Genomic DNA, 17573 nt, shown 5'->3' with positions numbered 1-17573 from the left:
ACTGATTTGCACAAGCAACAGTGGGTGGGGGTTGCGACTCAGTTCCTCAGATGGTATGAAGAAGATCCGAGTATTCTGGAGAGACTTGTCACCGGTGATAAGACATGGGTGTATTACTGTGACCCAAAGAGCAAAAGACAAAGCATGATGAAGTAAAGGAAGTAGTGCTCACCTGGCTTCGGGAGCAACCAAAAAACTTCTTCTCTGCAGGGATGCAGAAGATAGTTGAACAATACAACAAATGTGTTGTGCTTGGGGACTATGTGGAAAAGCGATATGTTCAATTGTTCACAGTTACTTCTAATAAAGCCGTTAAATGTATTTTGCCTTTGCTTTTTGATTTATCCTCATATTTTCTTTTAAGGTCTAATAGTTCTTTCTTTCTGATTTGTGATTCAGCTCAGTTGAAACCACGGCTGAAATTCTGGTGCCATGAGCTTTCATTTGCAACTGCTCAAGGATTTCACTCTTACTCTGAGGTTGTGAGTTCAATTCCCACTGCAGCTCCTTGCGACTCTGGGCAAATCACTTAACACTTCATTGCTCCATGTAAACTGCTTTGATTGTGTAAACCACACAGAAAAAGTGGTATAGCAAGTCCCATCCCCCTTTATGTTAATATACATTCCCCTTCACCTGTCCCAAGTCTGGTCATTGTAGCACCAGAGTTCCTTCTCTAACCCTGTCCTTAAATCCAGCCTCCAAGCGTCACACTTAATGATGAGCATGCTCTGGGCCACTTTACAAGGACATTTTCTGATGATGAAAATTATGGAACACTTTTCTGCACATCTTCTCAACTGACTGCAATAATATTGATCTCCTCTGATCACTGCTGTCTGGGGACATGTCCTAGTTTTCTCAGAGATGCCATATGTCTGCCTTGGGGTAATTATTTCTCTAGTGGTCTTATGGTTCTACCACTTGACCTCAAGCCTTGGATGCCAAAGTATGCTGTTTCAAGCTCTGGCTTGTGATGACAGATAATGAGCAGCTGGACCTGTCTGGCAGGCTTCTGGTACAGGAATAGCCAGCAGTTGTTGCTGAAATTCATGTTGTACTGTAGCAGGGTCAGTGTAGCAGACTGAGGTGACAGTCTATTAGCAGCTTGGTCTGCCTTCTGGGTAAATCACACTGAGCAGGTTGGGAGGGGATATTCAGCAGCAAATAGAATCTTCAGCGGCACTGCCTATCTTAGTTCCGCAATGCTCACCAATTAGAGCAGAAGCGGGAGTTTTGTGGGCACTGTGATATTCAGTGCTTGCATAGCTAACTGGGCAAGCAGGACCACTCAAGCAGCAGTTCTAACTTTGTCTGGTTATCTATGCAGATTTGACAGTGAATACTGTCCATAACCACATAACTTCTGAGTACTGCCAAAGACCCAGATATTCAGTGACTAGTAGTGGGTAGATGCTAGGTCCATTTGGCAGGCTATATTCTCCTCATGTTGACCAGATCAGCATGTTGGCTGTGGTGGTAAGCCATTTGGAAAGGCAAAAGGACCTAAGAGGCTGAATGTTCAGGTAATAGAAACATTGGTATTAGTGACTGTATAGATTATCATGGATCCTTGTTGAAAATGGGAGGAAAGTGGTTCTTGGTATAAACTAAAAAAAAAGTAATCTTAGTAACCAAGTCCAATAGAAAAAACTGACAAAAACTACCGTATTTCATATAAGGAGTGTACACTCCTCCCTCAATATTTGCAGGCATTAGGGGCAGAGCCAGCCCGCGAATATTGAAAATTCGTGAATAACTTTTGAGCCGGCTCTGACCCACCCCCGCATTCCTCCCAGCATCCCGTACTTTACCTAGTGGTCTAGCGGTCTTTTGGGGCAGGAGCGATCTTCCTATGCTCCTGCCCCGTGCAGATCACTCATACAAAATGGCTAAAAATACAAAGAGAATGTTAGGAATTATTAAGAAGGGGATGGAGAACAAAAATGAAAATTTTATAATGCCTCTGTATTGCTCCATGGTACAACCACATCTCGAATATTGAGTGCAATTCTGGTCACCACATCTCAAAAGAGATATAGCAGAATCAGAGAAGGGCAATGAAAATAATAAAGGGGATGGATGACTTCCTTATGAGGAAAGGCTAAAGAAGACAGGGCTCTTCAATTTGGAGAAGAGTCTGTTGAGGAGAAATATGATAGATGTCTATAAAATACTGAGGGGGAGTCAAATACATAGATTTGGATCGCTTGTTTACTCTTTCCAAAAATACAAGGGTTAGGGAACATGCAATGAAACTACTGAGTGGTAAATTTAAAACAAATTAGAGAAAATATTTCTTCAATGTGTTATTAAACTCTGGAATTCATTGTCAGAGAATGTGTTAAAGGCAGTTCGGTTGCTTAAAAGAGGTTTGGACAAGTTCCTAAAAAAAAAAAAAAAAAAGGCCATAAGCCATTGTTAAGATGGACTTGGGAAAATCCATTGCTCATTTCTATGACAAGCAGCATAAAATCTGTTTTACTCTTTTAGGATCTTGCCAGGTATTTGTGACCTAAATTAGACATTGTTGGAAACAGGATACTGGGCTTGATGGACCTTTGGTTTGTCTCACTGTATCTCATCACACATGTTCTTATGATGGTCAGACAAAAGGTTCATCAAGCCCAGTATCCTGTTTCCAACAGTGACTAACCCAATCACAAGAACCTTGAAGCTCATGTATTGTAACACCATTACTGAAGCTCATGCAAACTGCTCAGAATTGACTCCCCAGTCATTAGTAGAAGTATAAGAGCTTCTAATAAACAATAAAGATCCCAAAGAGTAAAACAGATTTTATGCTGCCTATTCTAGGAATAACATAAATACTAGTTGTGCCGGCGGCATTCTAGGAATAAGCAGTAGATTTCCCCAAGTCCATCTTAATAATGACTTATGGGCTTTTCATTTAGGGAATTATCCAAACATTTTTTAAACTATGCAACTAAGCTAACTGCTTTCACTATGCAAATGAATGTGGAACAGAGGGTAAGAAAACAGAATAATTCAGGGCGGCAGAGACCAAGGGCTCCTTTTACAAAGGTGCGCTAGCATTTTTAGCGCACGCACCAGATTAGCGCGTGCTAGCTGAAAACTTGCCGCCTGCTTAAAAGGAGGCGGTAGCAGCTAGCGCGCGTGCTATTCTGCACGTTAAGGCCCTAACACACCTTTGTAAAAGGAGCCCCAAGTGTTGGAACATGTATTTTCTTACAGATAATGTTAATTAGACTGTGAGGAAGTGAAGAAACAAATAAAATCTGTCTCTACCCATTCTACTCTGTGCTCAGGGTAAGTTGAACTCATTTCCAAATACGGCCCTAAATCCAGCCACTAGGTGCTATTCCAGACATGGGCAACTCCGGTCCTCGAGGGCCGGAATCCAATCAGGTTTTCAGGATTTCCCCAATGAATATGCATTGAAAGCAGTGCATGCAAATAAATTTCATGCATATTCATTGGGGAAATCCTGAAAACCCGATTGCAGTCCGGCCCTCAAGGACCGGAGTTGCCCATGTCTGAGCTATACTATACTATGCAATGACTGACTCTCTCTCTCTTAGGGGTTGTGAATGCTGCCCACACAACAGATCACCGTAACAAAAAAAAAAAAAAAAAAAAGTTTCCCCTATGATATAAAAAATGGAACAGCAGGGTGGACCAATGGGCATATATAATGCAAGAAACACTAAGAATGCATGAAAAACAGCTAAGTTTTATTAACATCCAAAAAAGCACAGTTACTTACCGTAACAGGTGTTATCCAGGGACAGCAGGCAGATATTCTTGACTGATGGGTGACGGCACCGACGGAGCCCCGGTACGGACAATTTTAGAGTGATTGCACTCTAAGAACTTTGAAAGTTCTAGTAGGCTGCACCGCGCACGCGCGAGTGCCTTCCCGCCCGACAGAGGCGCGCGGTCCCCAGTTAAGATAAGCCAGCTAAGAAGCCAACCCGGGGAGGTGGGAGGGACGCAAGAATATCTGCCTGCTGTCCCTGGATAACACCTGTTACGGTAAGTAACTGTGCTTTATCCCAGGACAAGCAGGCAGCATATTCTTGACTGATGGGTGACCTCCAAGCTAACAAAAAGAGGGATGGAGGGAAGGTTGGCCATTAGGAAAATACATTTTGTAAAACAGATTGGCCGAAGTGTCCATCCCGTCTGGAGAATGCATCCAGACAATAATGTGATGTAAAAGTGTGAACTGAGGACCAAGTAGCAGCCTTGCAGATTTCCTCAATGGAAGTAGATCGGAGGAAAGCTACAGACGCTGCCATAGCTCTAACTTTGTGGCCCGTGACAGAACCTTCCAGTGTCAGGCCCGACTGAGCATAACAGAAAGAAACGCAAGCAGCAAGCCAATTGGAGAGAGTGCGTTTAGATACAGGATGACCTAACTTGTTAGGATCAAAGGACAAAAATAGTTGAGGAGATGATCTGTGGGGCTTAGTACGTTCAAGATAGTAAGCCAGAGCACGTTTACAGTCCAAGGTATGCAAAGCCTGTTCACCTGGATGAGAATGAGGCTTTGGAAAAAAATACAGGCAGGACTATGGACTGGTTAAGATGAAAGTCAGACACAACCTTAGGAAGAAATTTGGGGTGTGTATGGAGAACCACCTTATCATGGTGAAAAACAGTGAAAGGTGGATCGGCACTAGTGCATGCAGTTCACTGACCCTCCTGGCAGAAGTGAGAGCTATAAGGAAGACCACTTTCCAGGTAAGAAATTTGAAATGCGCTGTGGCCAAAGGTTCAAAAGGAGGCTTCATTAAAGCGGAAAGAACCACATTGAGATCCCAGACCACAGGAGGAGGCTTGAGAGGTGGTTTCACATTGAAAAGGCCCCTCATGAACCGAGAAACCAAAGGATGAGCCGAGAGGGGTTTTCCATGAATTGGCTCATGAAAGGCAGCAATGGCACTAAGGTGAACTCTGATAGAAGTAGATTTAAGACCAGAGTCAGACAAGGAAAGAAGATAGTCCAACACCAGTCCCACTGCTAGAGACATGGGATCATGGTGATGTAAGAGGCACCAGGAAGAAAACCGAGACCACTTCTGTTGATAACATTGGAGCGTGGCCGGTTTCCTGGAAGCATCAATGATAGAGCGGACAGGCTGAGAAAGAAGTGAGTGAGCCGAAGTCAGCCCGAGAGATACCAAGCTGTCAGGTGCAGAGACTGTAGGTTGGGATGCAGTAGGGTCTGCTGATGCTGAGAAAGCAGAGAAGGAAACAGTGGAAGAGGTATGGGTTCCCTGGAACTGAGTTGAAGTAGAAGGGAGAACCAATGTTGCCTGGGCCACCGTGGAGCGATGAGAATCATGGTGGCTTGTTCCCTCTTGAGCTTGAACAATGTTCGCAGCATGAGCGGTAGAGGGGGAAAAGCATATAGGAAGAGACTGGTCCAATCCAGGAGAAATGCATCGGGCGCCAGACGGTGAGGAGAGTAGAGTCTGGAGCAAAACAGGGGCAGCTGATGGTTGTGGGGAGCTGCAAAAAGGTCCACTTGAGGAGTGCCCCATTGAGCGAAAATGGAGTGAAGAGTCGAGGGATCAAGAGTCCATTCGTGAGGTTGGAGAATTCTGCTGAGATTGTCCGCTAAGGAATTCTGTTCCCCTTGAATGTAGACAGCCTTCAGGAATAAGTGACGAGCTGTCGCCCAAGACCAAATCCGTTGGGCTTCCTGACACAACAGGCGAGAGCCCGTTCCTCCCTGTTTGTTGATGTAGTACACAGGTGTCAAAGTCCCTCCTCGAGGGCCGCAATCCAGTCGGGTTTTCAGGATTTCCCCAATGAATATGCATGAGATCTATTTGCATGCACTGTGCAAATAGATCTCATGCATATTCATTGGGGAAATCCTGAAAACCCGACTGGATTGCGGCCCTCGAGGAGGACTTTGACACCCCTGATGTAGTACATTGCAACTTGATTGTCTGTGCAAATGAGTAGTACTTGAGGAAAGAGAAGATGTTGAAACGCCTTGAGGGCATAGAACATCACTCGGAGTTCCAGGAAATTGATGTGGTGTTTCTTTTCCTGGGCAGTCCAAAATCCCTGAGTTTGGAATTCGTTCAAGTGAGCTCCCCAGGCGTAGGGGGAGGAATCTGTGGTGATGACTAGTTGATGAGGAGGTAGATGGAACAGCAGACCTCTGGATAGATTTGAAGATGTCAACCACCAAAGAAGCGACTGTCGAAGAGACGAGGTCACAGATATGTGTTGTGAACAACGATCCGTCGCTTGGGACCATTGGTTCGCTAAGGTCCATTGAGGAGTACGCAGGTGGAGACGTGCGAAGGGTGTGACATGTACTGTCGAAGCCATGTGCCCCAATAGCACCATCATGTGATTCGCAGAAATGGTAATCTGTTGAAACACCTGCTGACAGAGATGGAGGATGGCGTGAAGGCGGTTGGATGGAAGAAACGCCCTCATCAGAACAGTGTCCAGAACGGCTCCAATAAATTGAAGTCGCTGGGTCGGAATGAGGTGAGACTTGGGTAGATTGATTTCGAACCCTAATAGTCGAAGGAAGTGAATGGTCTGATTGGTGGCAAGCAGAACCGCCTGAGGGGAATGAGCTTTGATCAACCAGTCGTCCAGATAAGGGAAGACTTGAAAGTTGTGAGAGTGGAGATAGGCCGCTACCACAATCAGACATTTGGTGAATACCCTGGGAGAGGAGGCCAGGCCGAAGGGTAGCACTTTGTACTGATAATGATGTTGATTGATGAGAAAGCGCAGATATTGCCTGGACGTCAGATGGATAGGAATATGTGTGTAAGCCTCTTTGAGATCGAGGGAGCATAGCCAGTCGCCCTGAGCGAGAAGAGGGTAGAGGGTGGCAAGAGAGAGCATTTTGAACTTCTCCTTGACCAAACAGAAGAAGGAGGGATTGAACCTCTTGAGCGAGAAAGAGGGACTGAGACTTGTTGGAAGCAGACTCTTTTGGCAGGCCTAATGGCAGGGGAGTCTGAAAATTGAGGGAGTAGCCATGGGCTATGATCGAGAGCACCCACTGGTCGGTGGTGATTACCTCTCATCGAGAGTGAAAAATGGTTAATCGACCTCCTATGGGCTGTGGAAGAGGACAGGAGGGAGGGAGACTGGCAATGCCCAGGAGAAGGGAGTCAAAAGGGCTGAGTCGGCTTAGTCTGAGTGACAGGCTTTATGGTAGGCGGCTGTTGCTGACGTGCTTGTTGGTGCTGTTGCCGCTGCCTCCGAGGTTGTGGAGGTTGAGGCTGAACTGGCCGAGCAGAAAACCGCCTCTGATATGATGGCTGCTATCTAAATGGACGAGGAGGAGGAGGCTTCTTTTTATTTTTCAGCAAAGTATCCCACCTCGTCTCATGGGCAGAGAGCTTTTGAGTGGTGGTATCCATAGATTCTCCAAAGAGCTCATCACCCAGGCAGGGAGCATTGGCAAGGCGGTCCTGGTGGTTCAAATCAAGGTCAGAGACTCGGAGCCATGCCAATCGTCTCATCGCTACAGGCATAGCCGTGGCTCGGGATGTGAGTTCAAAAGTATCATAGATGGACCGGACCATGAACTTCCTGAGTTGTAGGAGACTGGAAGTGCATTGTTGGAATGCAGGAAGCTTACGGTCAGGAAGATACTTTTGAAAAGAAGAGACTTGCTGAATCAAATGTTTCAGGTAAAAAGAGAAGTGAAACGCATAATTACCTGAACGGTTGGCCAGCATTGCATTTTGGTAAAGTCTTTTACCAAATTTATCCATGGCCTTGCCCTCTCTGCCAGGAGGGACAGAGGCATATACACTAGAGCCTGCCGATTTTTTGAGGGTGGACTCCACCAGCAGAGATTCATGGGGTAGCTGGGGTTTGTCAAACCCTGGAATAGGAATCACCTTGGAAAGCAATTCCAGCTTCCTAGGGGCTCCTGGAACGGTGAGAGGAGTTTCTAAATTTTTGTAAAAAGTTTCCCTCAAGATGTCATGGAGGAGTAACTTTAAAAATTATTTCGGAGGCTGGTCAAAATCCAAAGCATCAAGAAATGCTTTGGATTTTTTAGAGTCAGACTCTAGAGGGATGGAAAGGGTGTCCGACATCTCCTTAAGAAACTTGGTGAAGGACGAGTGCTCTGGCTTACCAGAAGGATCCTGCACCGATGTAACATCCTCCTCCGAGGAATAATCTGCCTCGGTACCGAGGGGGTCATCAGAATCATCCCACAAATCAGGGTCCTGTACCGATGACAGACGGCCCTGAGAAAGTGGGGTAGAAGGTTCGGTATGCTTGGTTTTGCGTACCGATTTACCAGACCTCATGGACACCGTACCGGGTGACTGTACAGCAGTACGGGTGTCAGAAAACGGCACGGGCTCCGAAGTCGAGTAAGCAGTGCGTCGAAGAGACTTCGGTTCCGCCGAGAGAACAGGCATAGAAACAGATTTTTGCGGTGCCGACAACGTCGATGCCGACAAAACAGGCTGTTCGACGATCGGCACCGAATGCTCAGTAGGTACCGACACTGGAAGGCTCGGAGTCAGCAGAGCCGGGAGCAAGTGTTGTAACTGCTCCTTAAGCTGGACCTGAAGGATGGATGCTATTCTCTCATCCAGAGACGGTCCCGATGGCACCGGTACCGCTTTTTTCTTGCTCGGTACCTGCGGTGCAGCTCGACGCTCAGGCGAAGTCGATGCCGATGAAGAGGCAGTGACTTCAATAGGAGCGGAGCGTTTGCGAGGCTGGCGCGCAGTCTGCAGGACTTGGCTCACTGCTTGTTCGACTGGCGGGCTAAGGACAGTAGGGGATGGCTTCTTAGCCGGCTTACCTACAGGGTGCGACACCGAGGATGGATCTTGCGGTGTCGAAGTCACCGGTGCCGATTTGGAGGAAGATGACGGTGTCGATGCCGGGGGAACTTCCATGGCGGCACCGAAAAGAATTCGCTGTTGAATTTGGCGATTCTTTAGAGTTCTCTTTTGGAGAGAACTGCAGCGGGTGCACGTTTCTGCCCTATGGTCCGGACCACTTGTGCGGGTCGGAAAGGGAAATAGGACGTGCACACCGCTGACACTTCTTAAAACCCGGTGAAGGGGGCATGAAGGGAAAAACGGCCGTAGCAAAATCGAAGCCCGAGGCTTCGATGGTGCCAACAGGCCCCGCTGGGGCTGACCGGAAAAAAGTAAAAAAAAATTGACTTTTTTTTTTTTTTTAAATAAAAGAAACGATAAGGTGAATAAATCACGACAAGAAAATAACGCGCGAGCGGGAAGGCGAGAAAAATTTGAAAAAATTTTCCAACAGCAGTTGGAACACGCGTCTTCTTAGCTCCGCGGAAACTAAGAAACTGGGGACCGCGCGCCTCTGTCGGGCGGGAAGGCACTCGCGCGTACGCGGTGCGGCCTACTAGAACTTTCAAAGTTCTTAGAGTGCAATCACTCTAAAATTGTCCGTACCGGGGCTCCGTCGGTGCCGTCACCCATCAGTCAAGAATATGCTGCCTGCTTGTCCTGGGATAATGGAATGACCACAAATCTAAATTGATCTTTTATGTCTGCAATGATTAAAATACAATATGGACTGAGTCATTATTTAAAATATCTTTTCTTTTGTTATTGTACATTTCATGAACTAACAAGCAGCATTACCATAAAAGATAATTAATTTGTTTATGGATATGACTATTGTTAGATTCACGAACTGCAGAATACAAAAGAAAAAAAAAATTAAATAATGACTCAATATGATTAAATGAATGCTGAACATATGTTTCAATTCAGTGTGCAATGAATAAAATACAATATGGAGACATAAAAGATCCATTTAAAAAAGGTCTATTTGCTTATGAACACACTATATTTAATTATTGTATCAGTGCTTTATGAGAATATAGAAAATATTGTTAATTGTTTTTCCCTGCAGGATATTAGCTGGGTGCTATGCACAGCTAACTACTGGCAGTGATTAATCTTAGTGTCTCCTCTATGCAAATTCATTCACTGTAGGAGCAGGCAGTAATAAAATGTGCCCTTTCCACTTAAATGCTAGAATCCAAGGTCTCCAGTTCTAATCATAAAGAAAACTCATGCTGTTATCCTTTAAAAAAAGAGTTACCGCTGTTAAAATCAAATTCACAGCAGCAACAGAATGAACGTAAATATTTGCAGATAATGATTTAAATTTGGAAAACAGACTGAAGACGATTAATACTTATTTTTTCCTTTTGATTTTATTTTTGAGAAGACCTGCTTAATAGTTCAAAAACTATTTAGACGTACCACATTCATGGATTTCTGTAACCTTTGATGTCAACATACTGATCAGCAGAATAACTCTGTGCATGCAGAATTCTGATGCACCTAAAATTACCTCTTGGGGATTTATGTTGAATTGTGCAATGCAGAATTTGCATAGAGACTTCCCTTCCAGCACAGAATTTTCAATGGCATGTGGGAGGCAGGTAAAGAGAAATGGAAAAGCCTTTCCGCATTCTCCAGAAGCTACTCTTCACCATACAGCTCTCTGTGCGTCGAGTCACAGGGCGACCAAACCCCAGCATACTCTCATGAGTTATCAACGGCAGCAGTTAAGTTAGGTCACTGAACCTCTCATACTCTGAGAGGAGCGTGTTCAGAAAACAGTGGTTCCAAAATGACAGTAGGGAAGGCGATCAGGAGAGGGAGGAACATGGAACTGGCTGGGAGAGGAGGCTGACGGCCAGGAAAGGAAAACACGGGTGGAGACTGGCTGGAAGGAAGATGGGAAGACATTACATTACATTAGGGATTTCTATTCTGCCATTACCTCGCGGTTTAAGGAGGATTACAAAAGAGTTATAGAAGGTGGATTACAGAAGATGTCTGGTCATTTTCAGGGAGAATAAAGAGTAGAGTCGGTTGTTTCTGGGGGGTTGAGGAATTAGTGGAGGGAAGGAAGAGGACTTGTGGTGTTAGGTCTTTTTCCAGGGATTTCTTGAGCAGTATATATGTGGTGTTAAGTCTTTTTCAGGAATTTCTTAAACAGTATAGTCTATACTTTTTTTCTGAATGTTTTGTAATCTGGGGTCGTTATCAGTAGATTGGAGATTTGGTTGTTAAGTTTTGCTGCTTGAGTGGCCAGGAGGCCATCATTTAGTTTTTTCCTTTACAACTTCTTTGATTGGTGGGAGTATGAATGGGGTGGGAATTTTCCTGTGCCTGGTTGAGGCGGTTGGATGAGGCGGTTGTTCAGGAAGGTTGAGCTGTCTCCATTTATAGTTTTAAACAGTAGACAATAGAATATGAATAGTATTCTTGCTGGAATTGGGAGCCAGTGTGAAGACAAAATGGGGGAGAAATGCGCTTGGGGAGACAAGAGGAGAGGGAATGTAAAGGGGAGAGAAAATGTCAGGAGGGTGTGTGGCAGTATGTTAGAGTGCTCAAGTTGGTGAAAAAGGGGAAAGAATGTTGGACAGGAGATGAGGCCAGTGTTGGGGAAGAGAAAGTGGGAAGGGAAGCTCCTGCTGGGAGATACAAGCAGGGGAAGGAAGGTGAAAATATAACGGAGGTTAGGGTTTCAGGTATTTCAAGTTGGCCATCTGTGGAGGCAGGGAGCTTTGAGCATTGGCAACGGTGAATTCTTTCAACTGGTGACATTTGTAGCGACACCCACTGTCATCATTGCATTGCCCTAAGTATTAGCACTGCCTGCAGCTTGGCATGCTCCTTGGACTATATGGATTGCTAAAGCAAAAGTCCTGAAAAGCAGATGCCTTAGTTCTTGTACATTACTACTGTACTTGTGGGGTAATGTCATCCTAAACATTTAAAGTTTCTGCCTCTATGAGTAAGAACTATTTGTGTAGAGCAGGGCTGCCCAAGTCCGGTCCTCGAGATCTACTGGCAGGCCAGGTTTTCAGGATATCCACAATGAATATGCATGAGAGAGAGATCTGCAGACCAAGAAGGCAGTGCAGGCAAATCTCTCTCATGCATATTCATTGTGGATATCCTGAAAACCTGCTCTGCCAGTAGATCTCGAGGACTGGACTCTGGCAACCCTGGTGTAGAATTTTAAAATATTATGTAAAGAATTTTAAGTTTTGGGAGGTTTTTTTAGGTGCAGGATTGCCCCAGGTACACAAAACATGAAATCAACCTAAATAGCTTAAGAGAGATCTTAAAAAAAGACAGCAGCCCCCTGAGTTACCAGAGTATAAATAGAATATGAGCAGCTAAGACTGGAACTAGGGGAAAAGGAACTTGAAAGCAGGCATTGAGATATGAGGCATTAAGCAATCTATTTAAGGAGACAAATACCCTATAGCTGAAAAGAATGACAATATATAAAACCCCCACAGAAGAAAGACTAGAGAACAGAAGGTTATTCCGAAATACTTGTATGGCCAATACTACAGCTATCAATAGCATTCAGCTGCAATCTAAACACTTACTTTATTTCCCCATGTTTGTATTCTGAGGGATACTAGATGGTAGGATAGGCTAACTGGATAGGCCATATGGTCTTTATCTGACTTCATTTTTCTATCAGCAGTGCTATTTCAAAACCTCTTTTAAAGCACATGCAGGAAACAAAGCTTGAAGAAAGCCTCGCCCACAACACTGCTCATTTTTAATGTCCTCTTGGATCAGGAAAGGTGGTAAGACAAAGCTTTCTTTCCATCTTTTGTGGTCTAAGAGGGCAGAAAACATGAGCAGTGCTGTGGGTGAGGCTTTCTTCAAGCTTTGTTTCCTCTGTGTGCTTTAAAAGAGGTTTTGAAATAGCACTGCTGATAGAAAAATGAAGGCAGATAAAGACCATATGGCCTATCCAGTTAGCCTATCCTACCTTTGTTGGAGCGGTTTAGATTGTAGGTGAATGCAGCTTGTTTGTTTATCCTCCACCCTTATCCAGGGCGAGTTACACCTTTACGTACAAAATAATGCATTACATTTAACATACATATCACATCAACACAGACATCACTATAAAACAAATTGCACACTTACATTCAGAATATAAAATGACATATAACATACAAGTCGCTTCAACGACGAACATCATTATAACCAATAAAACGGACCAGACCATGGAACAGTTGAAAGAGCTTTGTTTTATTTTATTGTTTTGTGACTAGATCACCAATCTCACACCCATGCTTGGGCTCAGCCTTTACCCCCACTATGGGCTAGATTCACTGACCTGCCTCTCCATGCTCGATCCGTGGCAAGCCGACCAACTAACCAAGGCTCAGCATGCAAATGGGGATGATCAGAGGAATGCCCCCCACCGACCACACGGATCGCTAGTGAGCGAACCTGAAGCATGCGCAGACCATCTTTAGATGGGCTGCGCATGCTTACGGAGCTGCAAGCTGCTTTTTTTCTGTTTTTTCACTACTACTTCGCGAGCCCGTGGTTTTAACCTGCTTTAAACCCATGGGTTAAAACCACGGGCTCACACTGCAAGGGAAGGGCAGGAGAGTCGGGGCTGAAGTCAGGCTGAAAAGGGCAGGATAGGGCGAGGAGAGTCGGGGCTGAAGAGGGCAGGACAGGGCGAGGAGAGTCGGGGCTGAAGAGGGCAGGACAGGGCGAGGAGAGTCAGGGCTGAAGAGGGCAGGACAGGGCGAGGAGAGTCAGGGCTGAAGAGGGCAGGACAGGGCGAGGAGAGTCAGGGCTGAAGAGGGCAGGACAGGGCGAGGAGAGTCAGGGCTGAAGAGGGCAGGACAGGGTGAGGAGAGTCAGGGCTGAAGAGGGCAGGACAGGGCGAGGAGAGTCAGGGCTGAAGAGGGTAGGACAGGGCGAGGAGAGTCAGGGCTGAAGAGGGCAGGACAGGGCGAGGAGAGTCAGGGCTGAAGAGGGCAGGACAGGGCGAGGAGAGTCAGGGCTGAAGAGGGCAGGACAGGGCGAGGAGAGTCAGGGCTGAAGTTGGGCTGAAAAGAACAGGACAGGGTGAGGAGAGTCGGGGCTGAAAAGGGCAGGACAGGCCAAGGAGAGTCAGGGCTGAAGTCGGGCTGAAAAGTGCAGGAGACGTCAACAGAGAGAAGGAAAGGTCATGAATGACTGGTCCCCACCAGTCGCTTCTTCTTTTGATCGGCCAGCCCAGTCAGTGTCCCAGATTTGTTCAGTGAATCGTGTCCTTGCCTCCTTTGCATGCCGTTTCCCCTCATTTGCATGCATGGATCAGAATCAGATCGGTAAACAGGTTAGTGAACCGGGTTGCAAAGGGCTTGCAAACCAATCAGTACACGATCGGTTTGCTTAGTGAATCTAGCCCTATGTTTGCTGTATGCAAGCATGACTCACCTCTGCATCTTTAAAGTATTTCTTGAGCTGTTTCAGCATCTGGGTGAGCTTCTTGGACTGTACCCCACTGTATGCCAGCAGCATGCTGCCAAACTGACGCTCTGTGATGTGCCCGTTCATTGGCTCCTGTCGATCAAACTGCAAGAAAGATTACAAGAGGAATTGCCAGTCAGAGATATCATCTAACATCTCCTGTAAGGCAACAGTGTTTCATAATCCAGTCAGAAAAATAGAAATATAAAAATATAACCCCTCCCCCCCACCCAAATAGCACTGTCGCATAGCCAGATTTCAAACAGACCCCCCAGCCTCTGAAGTCTAAAGGTAGACAGTATTAAAGGGCAGATATTTAAGGAGCAATTAACAGCAGAACACAGCAGATCATCATAATATGCCAAAAATGGCCTGCAAAAATGACTTTTTTGCTTTAGTTAGATACAAGTTGCTTCCTTGGTACAGCAGGGATTCCTCTACAAGAAATCTATATTTTCTGTGTGCACTCAACCCTCCACCCCTTCTTAGCATTTTTTTTGCTACTTCACTTGTCTGTGGTGTTCTTTGCTCACATGTTTAAAGACAATACTGTTTTCAGTCCAATTCTTTATATGTGAGGTTGCAAACCATTGGACCCCTGAGGAAGGCGTGTTCGCCGAAACACGGACCGTGTAGGGTCCGGTTGGATTTCTATCACAGTATTTTTTATCATTGTACTTTTTTAATTGAATTTTCATGGTTTTATATGTCAGTGTTTAATAAATTATCTCCAGAACATCTGTATCCACAGTTTTTGTTTTCATCAGTGAATTGTTTTCACTGTGGATCATTGGGTCTCCCCATTTTTCTTTGTTGTGCCTATTAAGGTGTTTCATATCTATGCTATATGATGGGCCTCTGAATTTGTGATTAAATTAAATACATAAAGCTATCACCAAGATGTTTAATAATACTAGTGAGAGCAAGGAGCCTTGTGGGACCCTATTTTCCAAGGTACAAGGGCACAAGAAGCTAGATTTGTGATACACCTTAAGCTAGATAAGATTTAAACCATTATAATACTGTTCCTCTTATGTCAATATCTTGTAAACAGGACAAAAGCAGCTCATGATCCACTAGGTCAAAAGTTGTGCTGAGCTCTAGCAGAATCAGCAGAACATATCTGCCAGCATCCCAGTTAGTCTAATTTCATTTAGCATCCTGTCAATAAAGATTCTGTGCCATGACCTTTGTGAAATTCACACTAGAAATGTAGACAGTTGCAATAATACAACTTCTCCAGCACTTTAGATACAAACATGAGATTAGAGTCAAATCAATAGTTTTCAGTTAAATCAGAGTCAAGAAAGTGGAAAGGGTAGATGTGAATCACTTGTTTACTCTTTCCAAAAATACTAGGACCAGAGGGCTTGCAATGAAACTACTAAGTAGTAGATTTAAAACAAACTAGAGAAAATATTTCTTCACTCAAAGTGAAATTAAACTCTGGAATATATTGCAGGAGATCGTGTTAAAATCAGTTAACGTAGCAGAGTTTAAAAAAGGTTTGGATAGTTTCCTATGGCTTGGGGAAATCCACTGCTTGTTCCTGGGAATGCTTTATTCTTTTAGGATCTTACCACATACTTGAGACTTGGATTAGCCACTGTTGGAAACAGGATACTGGGCTTGATGGACCTTCAGTTTGTTGACTATGGTAATTCATATGTTCTTTAAAATATGACTAACTACTGCTTGCTTCCAAAAGTTGGTAAAAAAAATATATATACAGTGGCGTAGCGGGAGGGGGAGGGCAGATCACCTCGAGTGCCATCTTGGTGGGGGCGCTGGCACCTCTCCTCTCTGCCCACCCCGCGGTCCTTCCCACTTCTCCCCTGCCGCAAGCGCGCCTTCACTCCCCACCCCCCCATCATACCTCTAACTCTTTACTAGCATGAGCAGCAGCTAAAACCTGCTGCTTAGGCCAGCCTTGGCGCTTCCCTCTGACGTTTCCCTCCCACCCTTGCTATGCCAGTGCCTATATACAAAGACTTGTCTGACATAGGTTGGAAAAAGTATTTCCAGGAGGCGTTTGATAAGGATAAGCTGCAGCGGGTCCTTGAGAGGAGTAACAAACTTTAAGGACTCCAACATTTTAGTCAATCTAGTAGTAGTCAAGAGTTTGAAATTCAGACCATATACCCAAGTCCAAAGATGAACCTGGCCATTATCATAAAGCACTCCATCCACTGATTCGCCAAGTTGGGGAGATCATGGGGAATGCACCATTGAATTCTGCAAGGACATACCCCCTGTTTTACTAAGGTGCGCTAACCGATTAGCGCACGCTAAATGCTAACACGTCCATAGACTAACATATATGCATTAGCATTTAGTGTGCGTTAATTCAATTTGAGCGCGCTAATCGGTTAGCGCACTTTAGTAAAACAGGGCAATAACTTTTTCCTCAAAAAAGAGCTAATTCACCAATTGAAATAGCTGATGAGATAAGAATGTCTTGTGAACTCATGGGTGGGAATGTTTCCAATGCTGTATACTAGCAGTTTAAAAAAATATATATATATTTTTTACTCTAAGCATCCTTGTATTCATAACATAAAACACCAGAGCAGCGAAACTGGACCAACAACTCACCAATCTGCTGGCTTTGACCACAGACTACAAAACCTTCAAAAAAGAAACAAAAACCCTAATTTGTATTTCCTTTCCCTACTTTTCCTTGTGTTGAATGGGTTTGTCATGTTAGTCCTTAGTCTTGCAAGACTTAGTTTTTGTCATTTGCTGTATTGTTCCCTAAAATTTTGTAATTTTTAGTGATATGTATATCACTTAGAATTCTGATTAAGCGATTAATCAAATTTTTATTAAACTTGAAACTCTTCAAAAAATACATAAAACCAATATAACACAACCAAACATACTCCTAACTCCTCCAGCAATACCAACTACTCATTAGCAAACCAGAAAATGTTCAAACTATTCCCTAAGTACTTCTTAATATCTTAACAATTCCTATGTAATTCGCCTTGAACCGCAAGGTAAAGGCGGAATAGAAATCACTAATGTAATGTAATGTAATAACATAAAATGTATTTGTATACTGCAATACCTTCCAGTTCTATGTGGTTCACAATACAAAGAGACTGAACAGTTACAGCGAAGTACAAAAATTATAATTACAGAAATTTATCATATAAGTAGGTTTTCAATAATTTCCTAAAGTGTTAAATAATTGAACTCTTTATCTCTTGTTGCTGCTTGAAATGAAAAAAAAGTCTATGAAAATATTTTTTATACCGACAATCCTTGACTAAAGGA

At 44.4% G+C, this 17573-nt stretch overlaps 1 protein-coding gene across 3 annotated transcripts in view; it reads right to left on the bottom strand.

Moving 5' to 3' along the window:
- MICU1 (mitochondrial calcium uptake 1) overlaps positions 1-17573 on the bottom strand; it is a 376908-nt gene that overhangs the window by 58788 nt on the left and 300547 nt on the right. For all 3 annotated transcript variants that reach the window (XM_033940604.1, XM_033940607.1, XM_033940605.1), the window contains exon 9: positions 14262-14399. In XM_033940604.1, the coding sequence (XP_033796495.1) occupies positions 14262-14399 (138 nt within the window). The remainder of the gene's footprint in view (positions 1-14261; positions 14400-17573) is intronic.

This window comes from Geotrypetes seraphini, chromosome 4 (genome assembly GCF_902459505.1).
Source record: "Geotrypetes seraphini chromosome 4, aGeoSer1.1, whole genome shotgun sequence".
Taxonomy (NCBI): domain Eukaryota; kingdom Metazoa; phylum Chordata; class Amphibia; order Gymnophiona; family Dermophiidae; genus Geotrypetes; species Geotrypetes seraphini.
Note: the sequence above shows the minus strand (reverse complement) of the source record. Positions and strands in the feature narration are given on the sequence as shown.